The sequence below is a fragment of the Podarcis gaigeae genome (assembly GCF_964106915.1).
Source record: "Podarcis gaigeae genome assembly, chromosome: 4".
NCBI classification, from domain to species: Eukaryota; Metazoa; Chordata; class Lepidosauria; order Squamata; family Lacertidae; genus Podarcis; species Podarcis gaigeae.
In genome coordinates, this window is record NC_139677.1 from 105,200,438 (window position 1) to 105,224,707 (window position 24,270).

Sequence of the window (24,270 nt, forward strand, 5' to 3'; positions counted from 1 at the left end):
CCTCCTGCTCACACAATGGCACCAGCAGCCTCTCTGAGCACAGAAGCTAATTCTCACCTCTTCCTTTCTTCCTCCATCTCTAGCCAAAAAAGTGCACACACAAAAAAACCCCCCAAAGCTGGCATCTTTACTAACACTTTCCCTGGGGGCAGGGCCTGCTGGGACCCAGAATCACCCCCAGGCGGAGAGGAAAGCAGGGCAGGAGGGACTCGGGGGTCACCTGGACTCTGTGGCCTGAACGTTCCTGTCCACAGTCAGAGGCAGCGATGCTTCTGGATCCCAGCTGCTGGAAAATGCAGGAGGGGAGGGGGCTCTGGTGCTCAAATCCTGCTTGTGGGTTTGCCATAATGGGCATCTGCTTGGTCACTGTGAGAAGAGAAGGTTGGATAAATGGGCCATTGGCCTGATCCAGCAGGTGGGTCTTAGGTTCTCCCGTTTCAAAAGACCTTCCAGGCGGAAACCTGCAGTTGCTGGAGGATGCCTTCTGGCATGAAACAAGAAGATAGAGCAACCTGCCCCCTCCCCCTGCCTCTGTGGGCAAAGATTCACCCCCCCCCCAAGAGCCTCTGGAATATTAGAATTGTAGAGTGTGAAGGAAGCCCAGCGGTCAGTCCAACCCCCTGCAGTTCAAGAATCACTTCAGCTTCTTCCTGGTTCTTCAGATCCCAGCAGGACCCCCCTTGCTCATCGGCTTCCTGCTCCATGCGCCTCTTAACCCCTCTGATGTTGCTGCTTTCTTTGCATGCCCTTCCAGTGCCCAGGCACTCTCCACCCCTGGAACGGCGCCTACCCAGAAGGCACCTCTGTGCCAGCCCCCCCAGTGCCCTGTCGAGAGGTTGTGCCTGGGCGCTGTGAAGCCTTGGAGGTCTGAGGGCCTCGCATGAGTCCGCCAGGCTCCTTCGCAGGTGATTCTTCTCCGTTACCAGGGCTGCACTTGAGAGAAGAATCCGGAGAGGAAAACAGGAGGGAGATGCTTGTCAGAATCCCCCAAAGGACCCTCTATAGGGCAGCAAGCCGTTTAGGTGACCCCCATGGATGCCTCTCGACTGCCTTGATCGACAAAACTGCTCCTCTTAGGGTGCCACACCAGCCCCATTCCACATTTGTGCAAAAACAGTATTTTGGTGCAGCGGCACCTATACGCTTATGAACCTGTTATTGACATCAGTCGGATGCCTTCCCTGCGCTCTTTGGCTTAGACAAGCCTGCCAAAACATGTAGAAAGCTGCTGCGAGTTTTACTCTATTTCCACTTTAACTTTTTTTAAGTCTTAGGTTGCAGTGCTCACTTTTTTCTTACAGATGTTTTCATGGTTTTATTTTTTTCCTCTACGTCGCTTTGAGCTTTCTCCTTCCAGTCGAGCAGTGTGTAACTCTTACAAAACAAGCAAAACAAAAGGCACTGCAAGGAGGAGCTGCCACAGCCATTTACTGGGGGCTCAGGGCGAGTGTGGAGCTCCTTCAGTTTTCCGGGGAAGCGATTGGCGGTGGGCAGGGACAGGGCACGAAAGCCGACAGCCAGCAGCCTCTCCTGTCTCCCTTGAGCCGCTCGCCCTCCTAATCCTCTGTCTCTTTCCCTCCTCTCTCCCGGTTTAGCGCCCTCCATGTCCAGCAACGTCCGCCAGCGCCTCGTCGACCCGCAGCACTCCTTGGGATCACAGAGGTTGGTAGAGAGTCACCAGGCCGCCGGCCAGGGTGAATCGGGGCCGCTGGTCCACTACCTGCCCGGCAGGGTCACTCTGCGCCGGATGCCCAGCTTGAGCGGCAGCCAGCCCTTCGCCTCCGACATCCACGGCGGAAGTGCGACCGCCTGCTCTCCATCTTCTTCTTCCTCCTCCTCGCCGCCGTCTACTCCTTCCTCCTCCTCCACGGGCCACTCGCCCTCCTCCGCTTCCGCCTGCCACACCCTGCCCATCCTTTACCACCACACCACCTCCTCCTACATCCTCCAGGTGGACGCCCTGCCCAACCTGCCCCCTCCCGACGTCACCTCCGGGACGCGCTGCCGGGCCGAGAGCTATGGGTATTGTGCGGGAGTGGTGCTTGCCCTCTTGGCTTCCCCTCCGGGGCCCGGCCTGCCTTCCTAACCCCACTTCCTACCTTCTTCCCTCGGCAGAAGCATGGGTGCCCTTGGCTGCCGTCTTGAGGCCTGCAAGGCCTGGTTTGGCGTGTCATTGGCCCTCTCGCCTGGTGGTTCTGGCCAGGAAAAAAAGACGCTAACACAACTAACCGGCCAGCCGCCTCCCTGCCTGACTTGGGCCGTTCTGTGATGCAGAGTGTGCTTTTGTTTGGTTTGCCTCCACTTCTCCCCGCTGCACAGAGTTAAATTACTCCAAGAGGGCTCTTGGTTTGAATCCTGCTTGCAGGTTCCCCATAACAGCCAGCCTCTGTGAAAACAGGATGCTAGATTAGGCGGGCCGTTTAACTGATCCAGTGTGCTCTTCTGATGTTCGAAACCCTGCCTAGGTTTGTGTGTTGGTGTGTGTGTGTTTTGGACATCAGTAATTACTATTATTATTATTAACCCCAGCCACTCTGAGCAGCCTCCAACACGTACAAAAACATATTAAGACATCAAACATTAAAAACTTCCCTAAACAGGGCTGCCTTCAGATGTTTCTAAAACTGAGTTTATCTCCTTGACATCTGAAGGGAGGGTGTTCCACAGGGAGGGAGCCACCACCGAGAACGCTCTCTGCCTAGTTCCCTGTAACTTGGCTTCTTGCAATGAGGGAACTGCCGGAAGGCCCTCGGCGCTGGACCTCAGTGTCCGGGCTGAACGATGGGGATGGAGACACTCCTTCAGGTATACTGGGCTGAGGCCGCTTAGGGCTTTCAAGCTCAGCATCAACACTTTGAATTGTGCTTGGAAACATCCTGGGAGCCAATATAGGTCTTTCAGGACCAGTGTTATGTGGTCCCAGCGGCTGCTCCCAGTCACCAGTCTAACTACCCCATTCTGGATTAGTTGCAGTTTCTGAGTCACATTCAAAGGTAGCCCCACGTAGAGCGCATTGCAGTAGTCCAAGCGGGAGATAACCAGAGCATGCACCAATCTGGAGAGTGCGCGGTCACACATTTTAAAATCCGGGTTCCTCACGCCCTACTTTCTTTCCTTGTCTCTCTCTCCCCCACCCCCAGAGATTTATCGCACTCTGACTCGGATTCCTCCATCCCTCACCTGAGCAACAGCCAGCGCACGTCCAGCTCGGCCCCCCGGCTGCCTGCTCGGCCAGCGCTGCTCAACAAGTCGGAGGAAGCGGCAGTGGCGGCCGCCTGCGGCTACGGCAACCGGCCGGCGGAGGCTTCCTCTCTGCCGGAGCCCTTCCCCGAGAGCCCCATCCTCATGAAGAAGGCCGCGATGCTGAACCACGGCCTGGAGAAGTCGTCCAGCCTGGGGGAGATCAGCCACGCGGCCGGGGCAGGGCCCCTCTCCCGCCAGGCCCACTCCGACTCCTCCCGCTCCCACAGCCCCAGCTCCACCGAGCCCGACACGCCCTCCCCCACCTCCGACCCCCGGCTCAACAGCCAGGCCAAGGCCGCCAACAGCCGCATCCCCCACCTGGCCTCCAAGAAGAACGCGGCCGGCGGGGAGGAAGACAGCGGCTCCACGGGGGAAGAGACCGACTCCTCGGGACAGGGCAAGAAGAAGTTCCCCCTGAAGATCTTCAAGAAGCCCAAGAAATAAGTCCGGGCCGGGGGGGGGGGTTTAGCAAGGAGGGAACCCCCCAGCCAAACACACACACTGGGACGGAGCAGGAGGCGAGGGGAGGGGGAGAACCTTGAGGAGGGGGGGCAAGAGCACCCACCCGCCTCTCCTCCTCCTCCTCCCCCAGGATCCCTCTGCTCTCCGGGTGGAGGAGCTGCTGGTGGAACGCCCCTATTTATTTTGTGACGTCGGCCTGGCCGCCTTCCCTGCGCCGGAGGTGGGGGGGGTCCCTTGCTTTTGGCTGCGCATGGCTTCAGACGAGCTCTCCCTCCTCGCCCTCTTGCCACCGCCACACCGTGTGACACTGGATCCGTTCACCCCCTGCGCCCCCCTTTGTTTGCTGCTTGCCCTGCGCACCACAGCAGCCCCAAGGAGGCTCAGTGGCCCCCCCCCCCACAAGGAGGGAGAGGATTTTGCAAGGGGATTGTTGCTGGGGAGGGCAGGGTGGTGCTCGCCTTGCTTGTCCTAACCCCCAAATGTGGGTTTACTTTATGGACTAGCCCCTTTGCCTCAAGCGAAGCAAAGAAGGGGCAGGAAGAGGGCAGGCCAGGGCTGCTGGGAGGAGTGGGGAAAGAGAGGGAGATGAACTCCAATTGGCCTGCAAAAGCCCATTTTTTAGATCCCTTTGTTAACATCAGCTGTTCGTTACAGACAAAAAGGGGCAAGTTCAGCGCCCAGCTCTGTGGGCAGGAGACCACAAAGCGGTCACTTGGCCCCAGAGCAGCAGGGCCTTTCCTTCTCCCCACACCTCCCCTCCAGGTGGAAAGAGGCCTTGTCTTTTCTGCAAGTGGTGCTTGGCTTTGGGAGGGGTCCCTGCAGGAGCTGGGGGGCGTTCTTGTGTCTGCTTTCTGGCTCACAAATGAGCAGGAGGCTTCACTGAGCCTAGAAGCCTTCTGCAAGAGCTGCCCCACAACTACCTTTGGAGTTGCTGTCTGCCCCGGGACGTCCCTGCTACAGCCAGGTCTTGCCCTATGCACGTGGGACGCACGAAGACCGGAGCTGGCCAGCTTCTTGGCCACGCCAGGCACCTGGCTGTGTGTCACCTGGCACCTCCTGGGCTATAACCTTGCAGTCTGGGAGGTGGGCAGCTTGTGTGTGTGGGGTGCTAGAGAGCTGCCTCCCATTCCCTCTTGCAGGCTCTGTTTTGTTTTGTTTTTGCACTTTGGAACAAAGGTGGACAGGTTTGGGCCGCTGGTGGCCTCCTTCCGTGGCAGACACAGGTCCTCTTCCCCGACAGCAGCCTCCCCTCCAGAGCCATGCCTGCATGCCTTGCAAGGACAGAGGAAGGGCTTTGGGGAAAACTCAGAGACTTGATGGCCAAGCTGGCACCGCTTTGAGCTTCCTGCTGTTGCTTCTCCTCCATCTCCAAGCGCCTGCGCCGTCCGGGCCTTGCTCTGCCAGCTTGACAATGTCCAGGTCTGGTGAGGAAGCCGAGAGACCGGGCACTTACAGGGAGGGGGGGCCTGGGCTTGGCTCAAGCAGAGGATGGGGCGACCCCCCACCCCACCCCCCAAGTTCCACCATCCAAGGCCATGAAGACTAGCTTGAGAAGCCAGAAGGATCGTGGTGCTCCCTTCTACCCTTGCCACGCACCAGAGGAGGCACGACGAGCGCCAAGGAAAGCAGCCCTCACATCATCTTCTTCCTCCATGAGGTCCCGTCTGGCTGCCAGCTTCTGCCCTGGGCAGCGATGGGCACCAGGAGAGCATCCCGTCCCACCCCCAGCGCCAGGCCACCCTGCTCTGCACCTGCCAAGTCTTGATCTTATTTAATGGCCATTTCATAAAACTGTTTTCAATCCAATAAAAGCATGTAGATTATTTTAAGGCGGCTGTGTGGCGTCGGTGCCTTTGGCAGAGGGAGGGGGCAAGCAGGAAGTGGCGGTTGGGCAAGAAGGAAGGGTTTGCTTTGGGTGGCATTGCAACACGGCCTTGGCTGAGAGGAAGAGCTCAGGAACAGCCCTCTGCCTGAGGGGCAATTTCCTAGAGTTGGAAGGGACCACAAGGGACATATAGTGCAACCCCCTGCAATGCAGGAATTAGTATTTTTACATTCATTTATACCCCACATTTTCCTTGGTAAGGACTTGGTGGCTCACAGCTGAAGGATCCCTGTCAGATGGTCGTCTGATCTCTGCTTAAAAACCTCCAAGGAAGTCCGTTCCGCTGCCGGACAGCTCTTGCCGTTGGAGGGGAGGGGGGCACACCAAGAAGGGCCTCAGAGGATGAGCTCAGGATCTGGGTCAGTTCATGTGGGGAGAGGCAGTCCTTGAGGTATTGTGGCCCTGAGCTTTGAATTGGGCCCGGAAACAAATTGGTAGCCAGTGCAGACGGGTCAGGATTGGCCTCCCAGGCTCAAACCGTCTTGCCCCAGGGAGCAGCCTAGCCACAAAATTCTACATCAGCAGACATTTCCTCACTGTCTTCAGGGTCAGCCCTGTGCTATAGCATTGCAATAACCATTTATGCACACTCTGTGGGTTGTGTGTATGTACCCTAATCCCTACCCTTGGCTGTCTTTGGCCCAGTTCCCAAGGGAGAGAAAAAAAATCAACTGCACCAAGGCACTTGGAAGTGATCGAACCATTTATTTAGGGGGAAATCTTCCATTTCCCCTGGAAGGGAGGGGGAGCTCTGCTTCCACATCTGGTCTTCACAGGGGTTGCCTCTTCCAAACTTTTCCCTCCCAATGCCCTGCCCCACACAGTTAGAACCCCCTCCCTACTCGTCCCGACATTGGCACCCACAGATCTGAAGAGAGAGAAACAGGAATACAACATAGCAATGGAGTGCAGAGACTGGGCAATTGAATCCTGAACTGGCATCTTTTAGGAGGAGCAATGGCAGGGGAGGGGGCTCAAGGGTGGAGAGACCCAACTGCCTGCACCTTCCAGAGCATTAATATCAGGGCAGGGCTAGGGGACCCCTCCAGCTCTCATCTGCCCCAGGCAGCATTGCCATTGGTCAGTGCTGATGCAGGTTGAGCCCCACATCCCATAGGAGAGCCAGCCGTTATCCAGGGGATCGGGTCCTTCCCTACACCGGCTTGACCTCGGTTACTTCGTTGGCTTCGCACTTGGCACCTAGCAGGGACTCTGCCAAACTCGGGTGTCTAAAAAGAGATGGACAAACACCTGGTCGAAACCCAGCCCTCCACTGGCCATCTGCTTGGGCCACGTCAACAAGGGGGGCGAGAGGAGGGAAGAGGGAGCAAGGAAGAATGACCTGGGTGGGGCACAAGGGACATAGAGGAAGCAGCCCAGAGGTTTCCTGCTGCTCTGCAGCAGATCAGTAGACAATGTCCTGCTTGTTTTCTTCCTGGCTGGAGAGTCAGGTGTGCAAATGAGAGAGAGAGGAACGCTTCGCCAGTCCGGAAAGACTGGCTGGGACCCGGCCCCTCGAGCGAGTGGCGCCTCCTTCGCAAGCCATCCGTTGAGTTGGAGGAGCTCTTGGAGACAGCAATAGCCTGCCGCGTTCGTGAGCCCAGCAGGGCTGGCAGATGGCACCAACGGTGCCACAGCAGGGTCTGGAAGAGTCCTGCCAGCCCTTGGCCACCTCCCTGTTACACAGGGAAATGAGCTCTGAAGCCCTAGGCAGGCCTTGCACCGGAGAGTTTGGCCCCCGACTCAGACTCTCCTTGGCAAACAGCAGCAGGGCATCCCCATGGCCATGGTGGGGACGTCTCCAAGGAAGTCGAGATGGGCCGTTTGCTTTTGGCGAAGGCGGACAACCGCGGCTCTGTTCACCCACAGATTGATGCTTCGTCGCTGTGCGGCGGCTGCCAGCCCCCCGTGAAGTCGTTGTCCGTCAGGTTCACCGTGTAGGGGACATCGATGATCTCGTGAGACGCATCTCGGCTGCTGGCAGTGCGCCAGGAGTTCAGAGGGCGGATGGCTTTCCTGAAACGCTGGGACAGCAGTGGAGAAAAAGCCCATGAACTTCTGAGTTCAGCTTTGAACCCCCAAACTTCTTAAAAGAAGCATGAGGGCTGAGGACTCCAGGAGCTCTGCATGTTCAGCCCCCCAACATCCCCCTGGTGGGGTTGGAAGACCCTCCTATGGAACCCTGGAGGGCTGCTGCCACTCCGTGTGGGTCAGGGATCACCAACCTGGTGCCCCCCTCCAGTCATTGGACTACAGCCCCCATCAGCCATGGCTGGCAGTCGGGGATGATGGGAGCTGGAATTGGAAGGTTCGGGAAAGATTAAAAAGTAGGTCCTTCTTCCTGCAGAGCAAAGAGCGTGCTTGAACTATGGAACTCCCTGCCACATGAGGCAGCACTGGCCACCAGCTTGGATGGCTTTAAAAAAAGGATTGGATGAATTCATGAATGAAGAGAGGGCAGTCGATGGCCACACTCTGCTTCTGTATACCACAGGGGGAGAGAGGGCTCGTGCTCAGATCCTGATTTTTGGTTTCCTATTAAGGGCACCTGGTTGGCCACTGTGAGAACAGGATCCTGGAACTAGAAGGGCCATTGGCCTGATCCTGTGGTCTTCATCCAGCAGCTTCCAGAGGGAAGTGTCTGTGCAGATGGATGGATCAATGGCTGGTCACGACGAAAGGCAGCTTCCTGTAGTCATTTGCCTGCTGCCTAAGCTGGCTTTGAGACATTACCTGCCGTTTATCGTCTTGACTGATTAAAGTGCTCCATATAGTAATAATAATAATAATAATAAATTTTATTTATACCCCACCCTCCCCGGCCAGAGCTGGGCGGCTAACAACAGTAAAATTACAGTAAAAACATAATGGGCGGGGGGAACCAATTTAAAACACAGGTTAAAATGCAATTTAAAATGCAGCCTCATCAAAACCATAAGGGAAGGGAAACATAAGGGTCAGACTGAGTCCAAACCAAAGGCCAGGCAGAACAGATCTGTCTTGCAGACCCCGCAGAAAGATGTCAAGTCCTGCAGGGCCCTGGTCTCTTGTGACAGAGCATTCCACCAAGTTGGGGCCAGTACTGAAAAGGCCCTGGGCCCTGGTTGAGACCAATCTAACCACGTTGCGACTGGGGACCTCCAAAATGTTGTCATTCGTGGATCTTAAGGTCCTCCGCAGAGCATACCGGGAGAGGCGGTCCCATAGGTACGTGGGTCCTAGGCCGTGAAGGGCTTTAAAGGTCAAAACGTCACCAGTCAAAACCAGGTGACGTTAGATGACCCTGGGCATCCCTTCCAACTCTCAAGATAGGCCACCTTGCCTAAGGCCCTCTACTGATTAGTGGCAGAGGTGGGGTTTTGAACCAGGGAATTGCACAGCCCAGTGGCAGGAACTGTAGAATTGGACGAGTCCAGTGGTTCTCAACCTGTGAGTCCCCAGATGTTGGACTACAACTCCCATCATCCCCGAGCTCTGGCCTTGCTAGCTAGGGGTTATGGGAGTTGTAGTCCAACAACATCTGGGGACCCACAGGTTGAGAAAGGCTGCTCCAACCCCCTGCAATTAGAAATCTCAGCTCAAGCATCCACGACAGAAGGCCATCCATCCTGTGTTTAAAAGCCTCCCAAGGAGTCCACAAATTCCCAAGGGGAATAACTGCTACTCTCAGAAAGCTGTTCCTGATTCTTAAGTCAGAAACTCCTTTTTTTACCATCGGAATCCCTCTGCTTCCGAAGCAGCAGAAAACAAGCTTGCCCCCTCTCTTCCACGTCAAGGCCCTTGAAGGTGTCTATATCACATCACCTCTCGGCCTTCTGAATCATACTCACATCTGCCAGGGTCCCCGACTCCTTGAAGAGGGCGATGGCTGCCCAGAGAGGGATCTGGATGCAGGTCACAACCCCCATGCAGATGCCCAGGGCCTCCCCCCACCGGGGATACTGGTAAGTGCCGTAATGCAAAGTCGTGCTGGACAGATCCAGGAAGATGTAGAAGAGGATGAACTGTGGGGAGGGAGAAGGAAACACAAGCAATTGTTGGAGGATTCTGGGAGTTTCAGAAAGGGGCAGTTGTCACGCGTGAGCCTTCCCACCTACTGTGTGAAAGGAGCAGAATGGTTTTCCTTGCTATTCCGGCAGCAAATAATAATAATAATAATAATAATAATAATAATAATAATAATAATAATAATTTATTGATACCCGCCCATCTGGCTGAGTTTCCCCAGCCACTCTGGGCAGCTCCCAATCGAGTGTTAAAAACAATACAGCATTAAATATTAAAAACTTCCCTAAACAGGGCTGCCTTCAGATGTCTTTTAAGGATAAGAGAGCTGCTTATTTCCTTGACACCTGATGGGAGGGTGTTCCACAGGACGGGCACCACCACCAAGAAGGCCCTCTGCCTGGTTCCCTGTAACCTCACTTCCCGCAGGGAGGGAACCACCAGAATGCCCTTGGAGCTGGACCTCAGTGTCCGGGCTGGACGATGCGGGTGGAGACGCTCATTCAGGTCTACTGGGCCTTTGAGGCCGTTTAGGGCTTTAAAGGTCAGCACCAAAACTTCGAATTGTGCTCGGAAACGTACTGGGAGCCTATGCAGATCTCTGAGGACCGGTGTTATGAGGTCAGAGACCACAGTGACGGCCGTGAAAGGCCGATAAACAAGGGAGAAATTTGCCTCCCTAAGTCTTCCAATATCACGATGCCATTACAGTCATACCTCATGTTACGTTTGCTTCATGTTACGTTCTTTCAGGTTACGTCCCGTGGCGGCCCGGAAGTACCACAAAGGGTTACTTCCGGGTTTCGCCGCTCGTGCATGCGCAGAAGCGCTAAATAGCGCCGCACACCTGCGCAGATACGGAGCTTCAGGTTGCGCTCTTTTCATGTTGCGAACGGGCCTCCGGAACGGATCCCGTTCGCAACCAGAGGTACCACTGTATACCACAGAAGAAGAACAGTTTGGATTTGATATTCTGCTTTATCACTACCCGAAGGAGTCTCAAAGCGGCTCACAATCTCCTTTCCCTTCCTCCCCCACAACAAACACTCTGTGAGTCCAGCCCAGGTTGCAAAAACCCAGGTTCGGAAAAGGAAAGCCAAAATGATCAAGGGGGTGGAACAGGTCCCCTTCATGCGAGACAATCCCACGTTTGTCTTTCACCACCCAGTTATTTAAATCAAGATGAACCGCAGTAGGAAGCTGATAAAAAAATCTCTGCCCTGCCCCCACCCAAGCGGAAAGGTGGGGGCGACATACCAGCAAGAACCCTGGCGTGAAGACCACCCAGCAAGCCTTGAAGTACAGGACCAGCTGGCTGCACCAGGGAGGGCAGCGGCAGATCATGTCCACGATGTCTTGGCAGAACTTGTTGATGCCTGCGTGGTTGGGGAGAAGATGAGGAGAGGAGGTTAGCAGGTGGGGGGCAGCGTGGAGAACCCCTCTGGCCACCCCACCCAATTTTTAGAGGAGGAAAGTGGGAAAGCCCTGTTTTTTTGATGATCAGCTCACAGTTGTGCAGCTTCTTTTGCAAAGGGAAAAAATCCGGTTTTTATGGGGTTCAACTCACAATTCTGAAGCTTCTTTAGGAAAGGAAAGGGAGCCATTTCTACAGTTTCCAGACAGATATCTAATCAGCCAGTCACATGTCGCTGGGGAAACAAACAGCCTCTTTGCAGAACATTAAAAAATGGAGGCCTGGGCAAGGGGCCGGAAAGGGAGCCAGCGATCGACGACACATTCGCCCCATAAGATGCACAGACATTTCCCCTTACTTTTTAGGAGGGGGAAAATGCATCTTATGGAGCGAAAAATACGGTACTTGAAGATGCTTGAAGAATCTCCTCTTCTCCAGGCTAAATATCCCCAAATCCTTACACTGCTCCTCTTGAAGGCTGAGTTTAAGAGCCCTTTGGAGGGTGCGGGGATGGCAGACAGAGGTGGGAATTTGCCTCAAAATCTTGCCGTGCTCCTCAAGGCGCTGGCTGCCCTGCGGGCACCCAAAAGCCTTTCCAGGAAATGCCTCAAGTTGGCGGTGCAGCAGGAGGAGAAAAAGTTGGAAGCCAGGAGAGCTCTGGAAGAAACAGACTGGGGTGGGGAGGCCTGCAAGACACTCACCGTAGAAGAAGGTAACTCCGAGGCACATGAAGAGAGCAATGATGATCAGCCCAAAGCTGGTGCTGTAAGAGTCCATGAGGGTGAACCAGTAGATGCCACCCTGGGGAGGGAGGAAAAGCCACACATGTGAGAACGGAAAAAGAGCCTTGCTGCATCCAGGTAGTCCACTATCCCACTCCTCTTTCCAAGCTCCCTCCAGTGGCAGGGAGTTCCGCAGTTTAACTACAGAGCCATTGTGCCCTGCAGGCATCTGGCGCTCGAATCCTGCTAGCAGGTTTCCCTTTGGGCATCTTGGTTGGCTGCTGTGGGAACAAGCTGCTGGACTGGATAATATAATATTAATAATAATTTTCTATTTATACACTGCCCTTCCCAGTTTAAAAATCGGGCTCAGGGCGGCTAACCAGCAAATATAAAACATTGATTAAAAATGCGACTTAAAAACAGCATAAAATACAACATAAATAAATACAACAGCAGAAAGATAACATCTCACACAACATTTTATGCTCTGTGTATATAGGCACCTTCTTTAAACTCTTGAACGGGTTAAAAATCAAAAGCACCCAATCAGTATGATCCTCAGCACTAGCCTAGTTTCACTGACGGCTCCTCCAGAGACATGCAAACGGGCAATGCGAGTGCCCTCTCATTCACTAAGGTAAAGGTAAAGGGACCCCTGACTATTAGGTCCAGTCGTGGCCGACTCTGGGGTTGCGGTGCTCATCTCACTCTATAGGCCGAGGGAGCTGGCGTACAGTTTATGGGTCATGTGGCCAGGTTGACTAAGCCACTTCTGGTGAACCAGAGCAGCGCACAGAAACGCCATTTACCTTCCCACCGGAGTGGTACCTATTTATCTACTTGCACTTTGACATGCTTTCGAACTGCTAGGTTGGCAGGAGTTGGGACAGAGCAACGGGAGCTCACTCCGTCACAGGGATTCGAAACGCCGACCTTCTGATCAGCAAGTCCTAGGCTCTGTGGTTTAACCTACAGCGCCACCCGTGTCCCTTCTTGTTCACTAGTGCCTCTTAAGTAACTCAGTTCTCCATGCCTCTCCCCTGGGCTGATCCTGCAGCCAGGCTCTTCTGGCGTTCTGCTTACCTCTGTGATTAGCAGGAGCCCCAGAAGGTAGAAGGCAAAGCAGAGGAGCCCCAGGAAGAGGGCTTTGCGCCTCCAGTCGCGAAGCGAAGGAAACTCGTCCATCACGGCCGTCGTGATGCCTTCCATGTTCCCAAACTAGAAAGAGAAGCATTCGCCGTTAGGGTGGGGGGAGACCAGTACCCACAGCGCCTCCCCACCCACCATTTTGACCTACCCTCCTCCTTCCACGGGTTACAATTTGACATGCACTTCCGTGCAAAATGAAACTGTGCAGAATGCACTGGTCCCATGCACCTTTTTGCCTCGGGCCTGCCAATTATCTGAGCATGCCGCCTCCCAAAAAAACACACACCCAGGAAGGATCTATGGAACTCCCTCCCACAAGACCACCAACCTAGGTGGCTTTAAGAGAGGATTGGAGAAATTCATGGAGGAGAGGACTATCGAAGGCTCCTAGCCAGAGGCAGCGATGCTTTTGAATCCAAGTTGCTGGAATCCCCAGGAGGTGAGACTTGCTCTGGTGGCTCAGATCCTGCCTGGTGGTTTCCCATAATGGGCATCTGTTTGGCCACGGGGAAACCAGGTGGGCCGCTGGTCTGATCCTGCAGGCTCAACTGGTGCTCTTATAGTAGGGTTGGCCATGTCTGAATGTCTCCCCACCCCAGTTATTGGACTGATGCCTTTAAAACTGTTGTTTCATCTGACATAGCCCAGTGGGTTTCGAGCGTGGCGCCGATAACGCCAAGGTTGCAGGTTCCATCTCCATCTGGGGCAGCTGCACACTCCTGCATTGCAGGAAGTTGGACTGGATTGATCCTTCTAACTCGGGAATTCTGTGATTCTAAGTGAGCGCCTGGCTTCTCTCGCAGAGTCCGGCCAGCCTTGGAAGGAGGGGCAACATCTGGAACTGACCAAGGTGTCCACTCCGAGGGTGAAGAGCATCAGGAAGAAGAGGATGGACCAGAAGGCCGACCCCGGCAGCAGAGCAAGGGCTTCTGGGTAGGCCACGAAAGCCAGACCTGGACCTGGCGAAGGATGGAAGGAAGGCGAGAGTTGGGGGTCAATAACCCAGATGTGTTTGGCAGCATCAATTGCAGGGCATGGAGGATGATACGATACAATAATCTTTTTTGTCATTGTCCCATACAGAACAACGAAATTGAAAAAAATCTACATCAGACATTCAAAACCAACAAGCCTGCTATCCCAGCTATCCCAGCCTGGTTAGCCCCTAAAAACTTTGATACCCCATAATTTAATACAATATACTCCCATAGAGACTACCTTAAAGGTAAAGGGGACCCTTGACCATTAGGTCCAGTCGTGGCTGACTCTGGGGTTGCAGCGCTCATCTCGCTTTATTGGCCGAGGGAGCCGGCGGGCAGCTTCCGGGTCATGTGGCCAGCATGGCTAAGATGCTTCTGGCGAACCAGAGCAGCGCACAGAAACACCGTTTACCTTCCCGCCGGAGCGGTACCTCTTTATCTACTTGCACTTTGACGTGCTTTTGAGCTGCTAGGTGGGCAGGAGCTGGGACAGAGCAACAGGAGCTCCCCCTGTCGCGGGGATTCGAACCGCCAACCTTCTGATCGGCAAGCCCTAGGCTCTTTGGTTTAGACCACAGCGCCATCCGTGTCCCCAGGAGACTACCTTACACTGCGTTTAAAACCAAAATCGCATTTGGATAGAAACTGTTTCTCAGGTGGCTAGTCCTAGTCTTTATAACCATGTACCTTCTTCCAGAAGGCAGAAACTGAAAGAGATCATTTCCGGGGTGCGCTATCTCTGCAGCTTTCTTATGACACCTGGAAGCGTAGATTTGATCCAAGGTGGGAAGAGTGCACCCAATTATTCTCTCTGCAGTCTTTACAACCCTGGAGAGCATTGTTTTTTCCCTGACCGTGCAGCTCCCAAACCACACACACAAGGCCACACCTGAGGCACCTGGGATTTACGCCCTGGGTGCCACAGCCGCACTTGCCAAGGGGAAGCAGGGTGAACCGAGTTCTGGGTTCGAATCCCACCTTGGTCCTGGACTCCCAAGCACAAGGCTTATTCAGAGAGGAGGTGAGGAAGCGACCCATCCAAGTTCTCTCCATCATTCCCTGCGAGATTGCCTCATCCCGCTTTGATTGGCAGGACGTAAGCCCCTCCCAAAACAGACGAGGACCCGCCTCCTCCTCCTCCTGCCGCCCTACCTGAATCTGCCACTTCCCCCACGGGGACCTTCTTCCGCCAAGCCATGTGGCCCAGGATGGAGAAGATGGCGAAGCCGGCGAAGAAACTGGTGCAGCAGTTGCCGATGGCGATGACCAGGGTGTCCCTGCAGGAAAAGACGTGGAGGGATGGAGAAGGGAGCATTCGGTCCCTCAATTATCAGCGATTCCTGCATTGGGGTTGGACTAGATGACCCTTGGGGGTACCTTTCGACTCTGTAGTCCTAGGATACCTTTACTGAAGACACGCCTCTTTATCCTGGCCTTTGGCACCTGAGAGATGCATTTAGGACCCACTCTAGCTTCAGTTTGTTTTGATCTGTTTTAACGTTGAATTTTATATCATCATAGCCTGCCCAGGAACATGGGCTGGGTAATATTATTATCAACCCTAACTCTAATAAGAATTATATTTTTCTAGATAGGTAGGTAGATAGATAGATAGATAGATAGATAGATAGATAGATAGATAGATAGATAGATATAGATATCTCCTTCATGGATTACTGCCTTGTCATGGCGAAGGGGCTTGAACAACTCAGAGAAGCTATGAGCTACGTCATGCATCCCAGCAGTGATGTATGGAAGTGAGAGCTGGACCATAAAGAAGGCTGATCGCCAAAGTATTGATGCTTTTGAATTCTGGTGCTGGAGGAGACTCTTGAGAGTCCCATGGACCGCAAGAAGATCAAACCGATCCATTCTGAAGGAAATCAGTCCTGAGTGCTCACTGGAAGGACAGATCCTGAAGCTGAGGCTCCACCTCATGAGAAGAGAAGACCCTGATGTTGGGAAAGATGGAGGGCACAAGGAGAAGGGGACGACAGAGGATGAGATGGTTGGATGGTGTTCTTGAAGCTACCAGCATGAGTTTGACCAAACTACAGGAGGCAGTGGAAGACAGGAGTGCCTGGCATGCTCTGGTCCAGGGGGTCACGAAGAGTCGGACACGACTAAATGACTAAGCAACAACAACATCTATCTATCTATATCTATCTATCTATCTATCTATCTATCTATCTATCTATCATCATTTATCTACAAAGTGGGATGAGAGCTGAGAATTATTTTCTTTTCTGAATGCATTTTGTAGATTTCCTTTGGAGCACTCTCAGCCCGACAGTCTCTTACCTGATCACATTGTTGTCAAACTTGTTGTAGGAAGCCATAGAAAGGAGCCCCCCAAAGCCAATGCCAAGGGAATAGAAGATTTGTGAGGCAGCATCATTCCAGACCTGGGGTGGGGTGGAAAGAGATTTTTTTTACCCAAGATTCACTTCCCACCCCTTCCATGGAGCGATTTATGCAATGCCGATTCCTCAAGTTGCCACCATCTTCATTTGCACACATTGAAAGCCACATGGGGCTGCAAAGAAGAGTGTCCCTGAACATACATTATTGGGAGACGAAACAAGGCTCCCGGAACTGAACTGGAGCGACTGACCTGTGATTCCTGTATTGCAGGGGGTTGGACTAGATGCCCCTTGGGGACCCCCCTCCAGCTGTTCTCCACTATAGATCCAGCCAGCTGTGCCAGACGGGGCTGATGGGAGCTGTAATCCAAAACCTCTGGAGGGCATCAGTTCAGCAAAGGCCAGATTAGAAACTCAAGTTTTATAATTTATTTCATTACAGCCCTCTCTTCCTCCAAAGAGCTCCAGGTGGTGAATATGGTTCTCCCCATTTTATCATCACTGTTAGAATTCCTGCTCCGTGATTGCAGTCATGGGATTGTTGTCTATCACATGACGGTGTATGTTTTTACTCCACACAGTGGGAAGTGACGGAGACAGGATGTTTGTATTCCTGTGTTCCGTGAAGTGGGACTATTGTCCTTGTCCTTTTTCTCTTTGCTGTCTGATGCTGGAGAGAGAAGGAGCCATGTTGCTGTGCTCCGTGTGTGTTTATATGTAAATAAAGTAGATTAGCCAAAATGCTGAGTTGCTGGGGTCTGTCATGCAAGGTACACAAACTGTCTGTCTGTCATGCAGATCCCTAAGTGTGCCGGTGTCGGTTGGCATCGGTCGCTGTGATGTTCGGGCAGAAGAAAGCTTTTGAAGCTCCCAAACGAAAGACCAAGAGGGAGGGAACATGCCAGTTGGGCATGTATCTCTGCCAGGGTCCTACTCGAGTGTAGGCTGAGCTCCTGACAATCACAACAACCCTGAGAGGCAGGTTCAGCAGAAAGAGGCAACAACTGGCCCAAAGCCATACCCACTGAGCTCCATGGCTGAGTAGGGATTTGAACCCTAGACTCACCCAGGCCTTTTCTGCGGTGGCCCCCTCCCGGGAGGCTCATTCGACCCCTTTAGGAGCCAGGCAAAAACGTTCCTCCTCAACCAGGCCTTGGGCAGATTAATATTCCACAGCCTTTTAAATGTGTTTGTGGCAGGGGGGATAATTGGTTTGTTCTTATTTTATATATATATATATATATTATATTGTCATTTTATGTTGTGAACCACTCTGACAGTAAAGGGTGATACAAATTTAGTAAATAATAAGAGTTCTACACTCTTAACCACTGTGCCAAACTGGAACTCTCTATGAACATGAAAGTTGGATTATCCATGCTGCCTGTCCCGGACTCAGCATCGCAGATATAAAATTATTATTATGGGTTATTATTATTATTATTATTATTATTAATACCCCGCCGATCTGGCTGGGTTTCCCCAGCCACTCTGGGCGGCTTCCAACAAAATATTAAAATACAATAGTCTGTTAAACATTAAAAGCTCCCCTAAACAAAGCTGCCTTCAGATGTCTTCTAAAATCAGATAGTTGTTTATTTCCTTGACATTTGGCGGGAGGGTGTTCCACAGGGCAGGTGCCACCACCGAGAAGGCCCTCTGTCTGGTTCACTATAACCTCACTTCTTACAGGGAGGGAACCACCAAAAGGCCCTCGGCACTGGACTTCAGTGTCCGGGCAGAACGATGGGGGTGGAGACGCTCCTTCAGGTCTACTGGACCGAGGCCGTTTAGGGCTTTCAAGGTCAGCTCCGACACTTTGAATTGTGCTCAGTACCATCCTGGGGGCGAATGTAGGTCTTTTGGGACCTCTGTTATATGGTCTTGCAGGGAGGGAATGGCCAGAAGGCCCTTGGGAGCTGGATCTCAGTGTCGCGCAGCCTCCCTCCCAAAGAGCCCCCCCCAAGGCGCACCTGAGCACTGCTCAGCCGGCTCCAGTCTGCGGAGAGGTAGAATCGCACACCCTCGATGGATCCCTCCAGAGTGGCTCCTCGGATGATCAGCACCACGATGACCACGTAGGGGAAGGTCGCTGTGAAGTAGACCACCTGGGTGGGGAGACAAGGGAAGGGCTCTGAGCGGTGTGTGTGTGTGCGTGTGTGTTAAAAGGTAAAGGGACCCCTGACCATTAGGTCCAGTCATGACGGACTCTGGGGTTGCGGTGCTCATCTCACTTTACTGGCTGATGGAGCCGGCATACAGCTTCCGGGTCATGTGGCCAGCATGACAAAGCCGCTTCTGGCGAACCAGAGCAGTGCACTGAAACGCTGTTTCCCTTCCCACTGGAGTGGTACCTATTTATCTACTTGCACTTTGACGTGCTTTTGAACTGCTAGGTTGGCAGGAGCAGGGACCGAGCAACAGGAGCTCACCCCATCGCGGGTATTCGAACCGCCAACCTTCTGATCGGCAAGTCCTAGGCTCTGTGGTTTAACCCACAGTGCCACCTGCGTCCCTTGTGTGTTAGGATATTGATATTCTGTTCTACCGTAAAACAGATGTGTGGATTGTTGTATATCACATGTCTGTTTACACTCCAGCACAGCTTGCTGGGACCTTCTGTTTGTGTGTACAGCTATTGCTTTTGCTGCCTGCTCCTGGACACGAAGAAGAGAAGACATCTTTTTTCCTTTGTCCTGATGTGTGCTGAATAAACTGCCTGTAAGTATGCTCTCACAGCCGTCTCCTGCCACTTCTGTCTGCGCAGTGTTATGTACTCTGCTGATTAGAGTGTGCTCCAGCTTCTGAAGCTGTGAGTCGCTGTTTCATGCTGAGCCAAGGACTGGAGATCGCCTAGCTTACCGGTCAGTGGGCTGGAGCCAGCTGGGGGCTTGCAAATTGCCCCCATTTCCTTGGATGCATCCCAACAGCCAGCCCCCAACCCCCCCAGCAGGAGCTCAAGGGAGGGGAGAGCAGGGGAGGCAAGAGATGGACACCCCCCATTTAGGCACCCAGAGCCAGAGCCTTAGCGAGGGAGGGGGAGATGTTCAGGTGATGACTGACAGCATTTGGGGGGGGGCAGGAGATGGCAGGTGATGAGGGAAGGACCATAGCTCAGAGGCAGACCACTGGCTTGGCATGCAGATGGTCCCGGGTTCAATCCACCTACTGGCGTCTTCAGGTATGGCTGGAAGAGACTCCTGCCTGAAGGCCTGGGAAGCAGTTGCTGCCAGCCAGTGCAGACAACACTGGCCTAAGTAGGCCATTGGTTTGACTCAGGAGATACGACTGGCAAGGGATTTGGGGTATAATATACAGTTGTCAGCATGGGGAAAATTATGGAAAGAGGATTCCGAATGATGAGGACTAGAAACTTTGTTTTATTTTCTGAAGGACGATGTCTCTCACAGATGTCCCCCCCCCCCCGCAAGTCGCTCACCTTTCCTGAGCTGTGGATTCCCTTGAGCATGCACAGAAAGATGACCAGCCAGGCAAGCAGCAGACACAGAGCCAGCGGCCATCTCACGGGGCCAGGGTCGCCCAGGCCGGTGCTGTGGACCACGCCTAGGACCTGTTCGCTGGGAAGAACAAGCGGAAAGGCTGGAGACAGGAGGCCGTCGGGGGGGGGGCGCACTCCATCCCCAACCAGCCCCCTTTCTCCACGCCCAGCCCAAAACAAAACCCAAAAGAAGTCCAGCTCGGCCCCCTGTTTTCCCCCCAGTGGCCAACCTGCAAGAACGGCAGTCAGGCGGTCAGCTCTGAGCTCCCTGCCCCGGGTAACCCCAAGGGGACCTTCAGGGAACAACAACAACATTGGTAAATAAAAACAGCACTCACTTCCAGAAGGCTTCGCTGGCGCTGACTCGAGAGGCGTTGCCCCAGGATTCATTCTGAAATGGTAGCGAAGCAGTTGAGCAAAGTGCATTTACACGTTCTCTGCCTCCGCATTCAGTCCCCAACAACAGCACTGCAAGGTGGCCGAGAGGCAGTGACTGTCCGCCCACCCCCCGAGTCACCCAGCAAGGGCCAGTTCCTGCCCTGCACTTCGCTGACCACCGAACCTGTTCCCCAAGAATTTCTGCTGCGGGAAGTGGCTCATTGGTGCAACAGAACCCTTTGCTTACAGGACAGCAGAGGGTTGGGCTAGAAGACCTTTGGGTTCCCATAACTATAAAGTTATGTTTCCAGGCAAAATGTTGCACAGGATATGATACAATACAACAATAATCTTTATTGTCCCATACAGAACAACGAAATTGAAAAAATTCAACATCAGACATTCAAAAACCCACAAGCCTGCTATCCCAGCTATCCCAGCCTGGTTAAGCCCCTAAAGTCTCATACCCACATAATATACTCACATAAAGACTACCTTACACTGCGTTTAAAACCAAAATCGCATTTGAATAGGAACTGTTTCTCAGGCGACTGGTCCTAGTCTACATAACCCTGTACCTTCTTCCAGAAGGCAGAAGCTGAAAGAGATAATTTCCAGGGTGCGCACTATCCTGCGCTATCTCTGCAGCTTTCTTATGGCACCTGGGAGCGTAGATTTGATCCAAGGTGGGAAGAGGGGTGGGGAGACCCTCTCCCACAAACACACACACACACCCTGCTCCCCAAGTGCACCTGCAACTGGCAGAGGTGGGCGTTTTGTGGGGCATCGCAGGACCAGGGCAGGGGGCTCTGCAAAGACATGCCCAGGTAATAGAAGGTCCAAGCTATGATGATGTTGTAGTAGAGAGAGACCAGCGAGGAGACCAGCAGCATTCCGATCCCAATCCCTGCAGAGGAAGAAGAGGGGAAATCAATCGTAGAATCATAGAATGGAAGAGTTGGAAGGGACCACGAGGGTCATCTAATAATAATAATAATAATTTATTATTTAACGTCTTTCCTTCTGCAGTATTGGATGGCAGGTTGAGAGGAGTTCCCTACCAGGACAGACTTTGCTCGTGTGCCCAAGACATCGATTCTATAAAAACATATTTTGCTGTACTGTGCGAATTACGAGCAAGCCGGGGCTGAACTGATATTACCCTTGCTGGTACCTTTCCTGGGAAAATCAGAGGCTCACTATGTCAGGTTCCTATTGGAAGACCGGACAAACGCTAGAACATTAACAGTGGCAAAGTTTTTATCGGTGGCTGCAAGAACCAATGATCCCTATCTTTAAGTCTGAACAAAATGCTTGTTTAACCTGGAGGTAGGCTGTCTGAATTGTGCGTTGCTCAATCTCTCAAGAGTCTCCTCCAGCACCAGAATTCAAAAGCATTCATTCTTCGCTGATCAGCTTTGTTTATGGTCCAACTCTCACTTCCCTACATCACTACTGGGAAAACCATGGCTTTCACTATACGGACCTTTGTTGGCAAGGTGATGTTTCTGCTTTTTAAGAGGCGGTCTAGGTTTGTCACTGCTTTTCTCCCAAGAAGCAGGCGTCTTTTAATTTTGTGGACAAAGACAAGAGGAGCTACAAAGGGTGAGATGCCCACCAGGTATGCTCAGGAGTTTGCTAACACAGCTGTTGCAGATTTAGCTGTGGTTAGTGGCTGGACACAGGTCTTGGAACCCGGAGTCTTGAAAGGGGTACAGGGTTTGTCCTCAAGGGACGGGAAACCACGCCCCCCCAAAAAACCCCTTCAAGGTGATTTGCAAGAGAGATAAAGGAATCAATTGATCACTATGGAAATACTAACAGCAATACTTTTCAAGCTGCACCTGGGAGACCTACCTTTCAAGAGGGGGCAGCACTTCCAGACAGTGATGGGGCCTGCAGCTCCATATTGGCCCAGGCTCAGCTCCATCAAGAAGAGAGGCAGCCCAGTGAAGAGAAGCATTATGGCGTACGGGATCAGGAACACCCCTGTGGGACGCAAGGCAGGCCTTTAGTCAGGGATTGGGGGAGCGAACCCCCAAAATTGTGCATGGCTTAATTTGACTAAGCAGGACGACTGATTCCCCCTTGTTTTAAGCAGATGTTCAGGATTGGTGCCATGGACGAGCAGTTTTCAGTTTGGTGATAAGACCAGGAAGAGGAGACATGATCGAAGTTTTAAAAATTGAGCATTGCAAGGAGAGAGCGGACAGAGGGAAAGTTTCCTCCCTCTCCCATAATGCTAAAAGTTGTGGATGTCCAATAATAATTTATTATTTGTACCCCACCCATCTGGCTGCATTTCCCCAGCCACTCTGGGCGGCTTCCAACAAAGATTAAAAATACATTAAAATGTCGTGCATTAAAAACTTCCCTGAACAGGGCTGCCTTCAGATGTCTTCTAAAAGTCTGGTAGTTGTTTATCTCTTTGACATCTGATGGGAGGGCGTTCCACAGGGCAGGTGCCACCACTGAGAAGGCCCTCTATCTGGTTCCCTGTAACTTGGTTTCTCGCAGTGACGGAACCGCCAGAAGGCCCTCAGTGCTGGACCTCAGTGTCCAGGCAGAATGATGAGGATGTGGTCTGTGTTATGTGGTCCTGGCAGCCACTCCCAGTCACCCATCTAGCTGCTGCATTTTGGATTAGTTGTAGTTTCCGGGTCACCTTCAAAGGTAGCCCCATAAAGAGCGCATTGCAGTACTCCAAGCAGGAGATAACCAGAGCATGCACCTTTCTGGCGAGACAGTCTGCAGGCAGGAGGGGTCTCAGCCTGCGTACCAGATGGAGCTGGTAGACAGCTGCCCTGGACGCAGAACTGACCTGCGCCTCCATGGACAGCAGTGAGTCCAGAATGACTCCCAGGCTGCACACCTGGTCCTTCAGGGGCACAGTTGCCCCATTCAGGACCAGGGAGTCCTCCACACCTGCCCATCTCCTGTCCCCCCAAAAACAGGACTTCTGTCTTGTCAGGATTCAGTGAAGCTGAATGTAGGGAGATTCAGGGCAGAGAAAAAGAAGGACTTATTTGTGTAGTGCATAAACTGTGGAACTCTCTGCCACAGGAGGCAGCAATGGCCACCAACTTGGATGGCTTTGAAAGAGGATTGGGCAAATTCATGGAGGAGGAGAGGGCTAGCGATGGCTCCTAGTCACAACGGCTATGCTCTGCCTCAACATACGGAGGGCACCAGGTTGGCTAAGGCTGGCCCGTTCCTCTTTGCAATGCATCGTGCTCAAAAGGCGTTTAGGCCCTCCAGCTGCATCTGCTGGAACATCCCCCGAGGGCGGAAACTGCAGAGATGTTGGTGACTAAACGCAGAAGGATTTCCCAAGATCTGAAGCCTGGGGCCTGGTTTGCTGCAAGTGCCAGGGGCCTACACTTTCAATTTCTCCTTTATATTCTGGAGGTTTGTGGAACTGCTTGGTGGCATGCAGAGAAAATACCCGCCACTCTCAGGACCTGCTCTCTGCTTTGCCTTCTGAGGTTTAAGACCGTTGGAGAAGGGATGCTTTGCAAGACTTTCCCTGTGTGGTCCATTTCCCAGAAGAGGAGCAGCCTCGGGGTGCTGCCAGGGCAAGCTCAACTGCAGCTGCTTTAGGGTGGCAGCGCCGGAGGGTAGGATGGGGAAAGTTGGGCACCAGCCTCTCCTTGGGGCGAGGCTGCAAAGTCCTTCGAAACCACAGGAGGAAAGATGCAGAAATAGAAGCTGTGAATCCTCCTCAAAGCGCACAGATTCTGTGCCCTGGCTGTAAAATTGGGTTAAGTTTCCCCTGAAGGAGCAGGTTCATAGCTTGAGGGTCCTCCTGGGAGGTGGCCTCAGTGGCCCGGAGTGCCTTCCATCAGCTTTGGCTGGTGGCCCAGATACGCCCCTATCTGGACAGGGATAGCCTAACTACTGTTGTCTATGCTCTGGTAACCTCAAGGTTAGATTACTGCAATGTGGTATATGTAGGGCTGCCTCTGAAGAAGGGTCAGAAACTTCAGCTGATGCAGAATTCAGCAGCCAGGTTGCTCACCAGAGCAAAATGGTTTGAGCATATTGCACCGATCCTGGTCTGACTGCACTAGTTACCGATTTGTTTCCGAGCCCAATTCAAAGTGCTGGTTTTGACCTGTAAAGCTTTAAACAGCTCAGGACCGCAATGCCTCTTCCTATATGAGCCTA

The 24,270-nt window shown here is 53.0% G+C and overlaps 2 protein-coding genes across 18 annotated transcripts in view; one reads left to right on the forward strand and one right to left on the reverse strand.

Moving 5' to 3' along the window:
* STIM1 (stromal interaction molecule 1) overlaps positions 1–5,534 on the forward strand; it is a 106,279-nt gene extending 100,745 nt beyond the window's left edge. For 10 of the 17 annotated variants that reach the window (XR_014563578.1, XM_083736457.1, XM_083736455.1 and 7 more), the window contains 2 exons: positions 1,596–1,662; positions 3,141–5,534. Coding sequence is in view for 16 of the 17 variants with exons in the window: in XM_083736457.1 (XP_083592583.1) it covers positions 1,596–1,662; positions 3,141–3,687 (614 nt within the window). In the remaining variant the exon portion in view is untranslated. Of the gene's footprint in view, positions 1–1,595; positions 2,023–3,140 lie in introns of all 17 variants that reach the window. The other 7 variants (XM_083736461.1, XM_083736465.1, XM_083736464.1 and 4 more) reach the window with 1 other exon arrangement.
* A 741-nt stretch (positions 5,535–6,275) lies between these two features.
* Positions 6,276–24,270, reverse strand: part of LOC310843406 (sodium-dependent proline transporter-like) — a 28,281-nt gene continuing 10,286 nt past the window's right edge. The window contains exons 3-15 of the mRNA XM_083736754.1: positions 21,961–22,092; positions 20,856–21,010; positions 20,064–20,116; positions 19,666–19,804; positions 18,200–18,334; positions 16,165–16,268; positions 15,016–15,140; positions 13,730–13,842; positions 12,818–12,952; positions 11,711–11,810; positions 10,853–10,971; positions 9,421–9,594; positions 6,276–7,614 (exon numbers count right to left, since the gene is read on the reverse strand). Coding sequence (XP_083592880.1) covers positions 7,450–7,614; positions 9,421–9,594; positions 10,853–10,971; positions 11,711–11,810; positions 12,818–12,952; positions 13,730–13,842; positions 15,016–15,140; positions 16,165–16,268; positions 18,200–18,334; positions 19,666–19,804; positions 20,064–20,116; positions 20,856–21,010; positions 21,961–22,092 — 1,649 coding nt within the window. The 3' untranslated portion in view covers positions 6,276–7,449. The remainder of the gene's footprint in view (positions 7,615–9,420; positions 9,595–10,852; positions 10,972–11,710; positions 11,811–12,817; positions 12,953–13,729; positions 13,843–15,015; positions 15,141–16,164; positions 16,269–18,199; positions 18,335–19,665; positions 19,805–20,063; positions 20,117–20,855; positions 21,011–21,960; positions 22,093–24,270) is intronic.